The 7,605-nt window shown below is 36.1% G+C and overlaps 1 protein-coding gene across 1 annotated transcript; it reads right to left on the bottom strand.

Moving 5' to 3' along the window:
• Positions 1-3,335: 3,335 nt before the first annotated feature.
• LOC145059783 (uncharacterized) lies at positions 3,336-5,654 on the bottom strand. The gene has a single exon (XM_079007569.1). The coding sequence runs from the start codon at positions 5,652-5,654 to the stop codon at positions 3,336-3,338; it is 2,319 nt and encodes a 772-aa protein (XP_078863695.1).
• Positions 5,655-7,605: the final 1,951 nt, after the last annotated feature.

Here is a 7,605-nt window from a genome sequence, read left to right as displayed (position 1 = left end):
CATACACATTCATAAGCATTTTATTACTTTTCTTATCCTGTTCAGAGCTTAATTACTCTTTAGATCAAAATAACCTCTTACTGGGTTAAAACTCCATATTTCATTCTCTATCTCAAAATCTCATTCAATTGATGAATTAAGCATTTCTCAATACCTAATTCATTATAATTTAACTCTAAAACATCAATTTCTCAAAACCATTAATTAGTTTTTCAAACCCTAATTCTCATGGCATTGATCATATTCATGTGGTCACATACAAAGCTTGTTATAATCATCAAAACACTCTTAATAAGATCACTAATACGTTTTCATAACATAATCTAACTCAATTGGCTCAAATTAGCAAATTATCATTCAGCCCTATCTAACTCAAAAATAGAGGGAATCAATTACCTCATATGTTTTGATGGTCAACCAAACCATACTCTCCCAAAAGTATATCTTGATCCTCCATCATTTATTAAATCGTTTGAGCTCAAGTGTAGGGATGTTTGGATGTGTTATGGCGAAAATGAACGGGAACTAATCTTTTGATCTCTTTGTTCTCACGTAGTGACAACTATTGATCATGTATGAGAAGTGTTGGTCATGTCATGACATGCATACATTTACGCCATGAGTTATGGGGATCAACAAAGTACGTTGTTGATTCCGTTCCAACTTTGGGCATTTTTATCCAAACTTCGAACACGCATATCTTCTTCGTTTCTTATCCTTTTTCGATGATATTTATATGTACAAGAAGGTGGGAACATAATCTACAAGTTTAATAAGTCATATCTCATTGAATTAATACGAATATTAATCTGTTAAGTCACGAATGTGGCTTAAAAAGCATAAAAATATCAATTTTACCATATTGGCAAAAAATGCATTTCTCATGCATTCTTCTCTAGCACTCCCTCCTTTAACCTCTTACATTGAATTAAACTTGTTTTTACAATCTTCATGAATTTAAAACTTTATGTTCTCATCTTTTTCTCATAAATGACCAAATTGCCTTTTTGGTCAATATTTGACTAAAAGTCAATCTTTCTAAATTGTGGGTTGTAACGTCGAAGTTCTAACGGGTATGTTTCACCCTCGAGTCTATTTCAACTTAATCAACGTTTTTCAACTGAATGGATCTACTTCACCCACGAGTTTATTTCACCCCACATACATAAAGAATACAATCATATCATCAAGAGTTTCAATGACAACAAGCATATACATGCATATCAGCAAAAGTCACAAAGACAGCTAGCACCCTACAAAATAATCCAGTAGGCCGGCATTGGTGCCATCGACCCACAAGTACAATAAAGAGACTCACCTCACAGACGTAATCAACATAAACTCTCACAGAAGAAGTACGAGTGCTAAACACCACCTAAGCAACCACATAAGGTGAAACCTTAGACTACCTTGTAATCTAGCAATTTGGTCAAAAGTCAAAAAGGTCAAAGTCACAATCAAAGTCATAATAGTTGAAGTCTATGTCAGGGCCATCCCTTGGCCATGTGGTGTCCCATGGGTCTAAACCCGATAAAAATCCAAGTCAACAAGCTAAGATGGCCTCAGCCGATCTCTACGTCGTGGCCCCCATCAGCTACGTCGTGACAGCTAACAGACAAAATGTTGTGGCTCTTGTCCAGTCCTTACATCGTGGTAGTCACCCACCACATTATGGAGACGTTGAAATGACGTTTCCTAAGCCATTGAACCCTTCATCCACTAAGCCCTTAACCCATCTTTTCCAGAATGCTTCTAGGGCCCCTAAAGGTCCATAAAAATCCGAACTTTGTGGACATGCACTCCTTATAAATGTCCTTTATCAAGTTAGGTCATATGTGGAGAAATATTACTTAAATCCAATCATGATTCACAAATTACCAACAGATTCTAAATCTATTGGATATAGTACTCAGGGGACATATAGGAGTCATAAAGTTGCTAACTTAATCAATTGTAACCTTCTAAACACAAAAAAGAGTCCAAAATGAGCTAAAACTTCTAGATCTATGAAAATAACACTATCAAGAAAGGAACTTAAAAGCTCACTAATGGTCTAGAGAGTAAACACAAGGTGTGGAGGTGGATTGCTTGCTGATTCTTTCACTTCCCTTCCTTCGTCTTCCTTCAAAGTTCACAAAAGTACCAAAACTAAGCTCGCAGTATGCACATGAGGCTAGGGTTAGAGTTTCTGAGCTTGGGAGAGTGATGGAGGTAGAATGATCATTAAACCCTAGCCGCCATGTCCTTCAAATAGGGCCTAAGCCCCAAGAATTAGGGTTTCCCCAAAAACAATTGCCACGCCGTGGCGGTCGATAAAATTTTACGAACAAAAGACACTGCCACGTCATGGTGAAGCGCCATCGTTTTGTGGCCACCCAAAATGGAAATTCAAAATTAGAAATTAAGTCACAACTGAAATGGGTGTTACACTTCATCTTTATTTTTCACCACATTCAAACCTTTTCCATTCAACTCTCCTAACCTTTTTAATTTTTCATCAACTTCAAACCTTCCTCTCTAAAAAATGTTCAACTTTGGACCATAGATGAAGAGATTATGTTGCTAGTACATGGATTGATGTAATTGAGGAGCTAATCTATATCCTTTTCGTAGATATGCCTACCTTTGGAGGAAAGTCACCCAAAGATACAATCGTGAAGCCGATCGACCTAGAAGTAAATACCAACACTTATCCAAATGGAGACGTGCAAAACAAAGTTGCAGTGCACTTTCATAATGTATTTCTTAGGCAGTGCACTTTCATACTGTATCCCTTCCTTCATCTTAAGGCAGTTGACCTCAAAGCATGTCATCACCAAGGTAAAGAATGGTCAAACTTTTCAAGCACTAAAATCTTTTTAATTCTAGGTTATTATTCTTTTTATAATTTCCATGTCAGCTCTTTCAACCGGTTCAATCTTGTAGCTACTTCTAAATTTCTAACATCCACCAATTATTCAAAATCTTGATCCCTCACTTAACCATCTTTGATTTCATGTTCATTTAGTGGGTCATTCCAAATCAACCAATCTACTACTAAATGCACATAAACCTACCTCTGATATATAATTCTAAGGAGCAATGTTCTAAAACTGCATCAGACAAGTACTTGTCATGTTTGGAAATTAACTAGAAACACAAACTCACATGTTTTCTGAATGCTAATGATGCAGACTGGTGAAGTTGCATGGCCTCACAATTTAGAATACTTTTTTTTAGCTGGAGGGTGTTGCCAGTGAATAATACATTGGTCATTAGCTAGTTCTATGTTGATATTTAAGTATTAAGACAAGCATTAAAGGAAATTACATAAATTTTTGCGAAAAGAAAAGAAATTACAACAAATCTTCATCAAAGGGATCGATTAAGTAACAACGCCACTTGTCAATAAAAGGCAAATCATCCAGACTCAAGCTTGGAAGTTCACGATCTTGGAGGGATTTGATTATCTGCGTAGTCTGACCGAGAAGTTGGGCTGCAACATGCACATTCACCTCTCTTTTCTCTATGGCGCTTGTGTGGCATTTCATTAATATGACTTGGGGTAAGTTGGTGAGACATGCTGCCAATATATCAGCGATCATTGATGATAACACTTCAAATAGTTCCTCTTGGCTAGCTTCGTGATAAATGTTCTCGTGGCAAGAAATCAGGATTGTTTCTGTGATACGATACATTGAATTGGCACAAATAGAACTGTATTTGGAATTATCATTTTGGCTTCGAATATCTGTACTTTCCACCTCATGAGTGACCATGCTTTTAGCTGTATCTCTCAACCATTGAAGAATCTGTCTTGGTGTATTCTCTTCAGGATTATATTTTGGCAGCTTGTTTCCTAACCAATTGTTGTAGACTTCAACTTCACGCCACAAAGTTTTAGCTGCCTCTTGAATGCTTACATGATCATCAGTTGCATTGAGAGTTTTTTCCACAAGTGCGACATATACAAGACCTTCAGTCACACCACTTAGAAAGGAATAGACTATGTCCAGTTGGATGTTAGGAAGAGACATGGCGATGGTTGTCAGAGTTATCAATGGCAAGCTCCAACAATTGACATATTCTTCTGAACTTAAAGCTGGAACACGATTGCTGTCAAACCTTGCAACTCCTTCAAAACCTCTAGATTTTGCTAATAGCTTCATAAGATTTTTGGGTTGCTGTTTTTCTGCCGTTTCGATTAAGTGATTCACCGATTTTAACATGCCTTTCAATGTTCTGTTAGCAAACTCGATGTCGTCATGGAGTTGCAAAACATACCAGCTAAGATCTATATCTTTTCTTAGATGCTCCATAGGCTTTTCTCTCAGCATAGGACATGAGGTGCAAAACATGGCTTTTAACCACTTCCAACAATACAAGACACATATGACAACGAAAAATGGAACCAATGCTATGATCTTGCAGGCCACCACGACTATCTTCTGAAACCCTATGCAAATATTGAGAATTATGACTTTGAGGTTCTCCATGACACACTTGCATTTGCGGCTACTGGATGGGAATGGTATGCTACTCCGTTTCCAATCATATAACTTCTCAGTCCAGTAGCTTTCTACTTTAGAGATCTTGATATGGTCCCAAATCCATTTTATCGGAACCTTAAAGCTTAAAGCTAAAAAACATCTAGAAAGTGGGGAAATTGTACCCACTATGATTCCGAGAAATTGTATTATGAGAATCACTGGCATTGACCACTTATAATCGGACTTATAGTCCCATAGATTTTCAACATAAAAAAGTAAAAGAAGAATGTGTAAGACAACGCTTGAAGCACATATTACGGCTGAAGCAGAGGTTGTAACAGAGCATGTTGTCATGAATTGGGAGCTTCCAGTTCCTGCCATGATCCACCAATAGCTCACATGCCGCTTTAGCTTCTCAACACTTAATTTTCCTTCTTGGTGCAAATATCGATCGTTTATAGCTTTATCATGAGTGGCTTGGTATTTTGATTCTAGAATCTGTTTGGACTTCAGAATTGCTAAAGCTGAACATACATATATTGTGAGCAACATGAGTAACATACCCACATAAATGGCTGCTGTAAATCTGTTGTGTCTATCAGGTACGTAGGATGGTAAACTTTTCACATAACCATGAAGGTCAAACCCCGCACCATCATCTACTACATGATAGAAGAGAGCTCCAGTGTTTAGTTGAATGCAAACATTCACAACCAAGGTAATCACGAGAACAGCCAAAGATATGACGTTTGGGATAAGTTCCTTGCTATCCATGGTTGCTAGAGAAGGCAATAAATTACTCATCATGGTGCACATAAAGCCCAAGCTTCCAAGCTTTGTAGCCTGGTCCATGTAACTTGGCATTAGAGTAGATAGATCCATGGGCAGCTTTATTGCAACAGCTATCACAGTTAGAGAAGCAGAGTTCAGAGTGAAGTATTTACACGGAAACCATAGCCTTTTCCTCCGGAAACCATGTAACAAATCAGCCACCATTGCAATGATACAAAACAGAGATGCTAATGCGATATACATCCCAATCCATGGCATAGGTTTGCTGTACCTGTTTTGCTGATCCCCTTGGTATGATGAAATCCACAAGTGAGCCAGGTATTGTGCTGTATTATTGTTCCACGACGCAACACTATCCACAAGTTTCAGATAATCGTCAGAATTGTAACTCATGATTATGTTAGTTCAAGGGAGGAAAGTGGTGGTATGCAATATGTCACATGGGGTGTAAGGAGATGCAAAGTGGAGAATTTGTGTTGCTTTTCTGAATCCTGTGAGGAAAATAAATAAATAAATAAACTTTCATGAAACTTCCAAATCATTGCGGGAAAAGGCTTTTAAAAGCCGTGTTATCAGGAGAAAGGGCCCATTTGAAATTCATTTTTACTATAATAAAAAATATGATTTATTATTTATAATTGTAAAGAAAGTAAATGTTGGAAATGATAATCAGATGATAAAAATAAAAAACTAATATTAAGTTAACACTTTATCAACCATACTAAATAGTTTGTATTTCAGCCGTAGAGATGATTAATTGGATAAGGCCACCCACCACCACATTGCACACTACTCCAGCGGTCCGTGGTGGCTCATGGTCGTGGTGATTTGGAGTGGGGAGAACAGAGGACGACAAACAATCTGTTTCTTTTTCACTTTTAGGCGTCTCTCTTCTTTCCTCCTGCACACCAACACTGATTCATGGTTTGTGATGGTGATCGTGGTTTGTGATGGTGATCGTGGTTTGTCGTTCTTCCAATGTACTCCTGATGGCCTAATACTACTATAATTGTGTAGGTTTTAGAATACAGTAAATTAACAAAGTAAATAAAATTCTAGGTACTATAATAAAGTAAATATATGGAATTATGTTGCTATTTTATACATTATAAACCCTATAGTTATGCATTTTAATCTTTGCAAACATGCTTTTGTTGTTGAATCTACACAATAAATTAGACTTTTTTAGTAAAAAGTTACATAAAAGTTATATATATATATATATATATCTATATATATATATATATATATATATATATATATATATATATATATATTACAAAGGTTTACCAATTAAGATATATATGTTAAAAAAAGATAGATTATTATGTAATATTGATGATAGGAAAGAATATATCTAGAAATTTCATTAAAGTGTAAAGGGCCACATCTATTCACTATTGAGTGGACCTGGACTTTGAGAGTGGACAGAAGTTAGACTTTTGAACACAAAAATGAAAGATTCTGCTTGAGTGCTTATAATTTGGTTTCGATGTGGCATGTCATGTTAGTGATTGCATTGACTTTTGTTTTTGTTTTGTTTTTCATTGGTTTTAAAAAATTCTATTAAATATGGCCAAAATAAACAAACACCCATTATATATGAGAAAATTCGAGAAATAACCAAAAATGGGTTGGTTTCAAGAAAATAACCAAGGAAAAACAGATTTTAGAAAATGACCAAAGGATCCGCATAACAACCTCTGCGGATCCACTAAAGGCTCTTCGGATCCTCTACAGCTCTGCGGAATCTTTGTTTTTTGATTTTTTTAATTTTTTTTTCGTTTTTTCGCTTTTTTTTGCATTCATTTTCGTTTATTAATATCATTTTTTTTAAATACACTAATACTTTATGTGATTATATAAAAAATTTGACAAAAAGGTTAAAAATAATGAACTTATGTTTAATATCAGTCCACAGAACTCTTTGGGAATCCACAAAACTGTTATCAGCGGATCAGTGTACACCTCTGCGGATCAGTGTATAAATTGTCATACCGGTTAAATATTGTATCAATTCACCCCGATATTGAAAAATATAGAAATATCCTCCAATGCACCAACTTCTACGAATGCAAAATCATCGTCTGATAGTCCACGTCCATGGACGACAAGAGAGGTGATGGTTATAATACGATGTTGGTTGAACATTTTTGAAGGTGTAACAACAATAGTTACCCCTGATTACCTTGGAGGTGATGAATGGATTGCCCCGCATAACAGGTATGTTCAACCTTTCATTTAGACAAGGAGAATATCATGTACAAGTAGATATTCTTAGTAAGTGGATGGAGTTAAAGAACGAAATCATATGGTTCAGTTGATGGTATCATCATCTTAAAAA

This window comes from Lactuca serriola, chromosome 6 (genome assembly GCF_051521515.1).
Source record: "Lactuca serriola cultivar US96UC23 chromosome 6, Lser_US96UC23_V15, whole genome shotgun sequence".
Classification (NCBI taxonomy): domain Eukaryota; kingdom Viridiplantae; phylum Streptophyta; class Magnoliopsida; order Asterales; family Asteraceae; genus Lactuca; species Lactuca serriola.
This window is presented reverse-complemented; position numbering and strand designations above follow the sequence as displayed.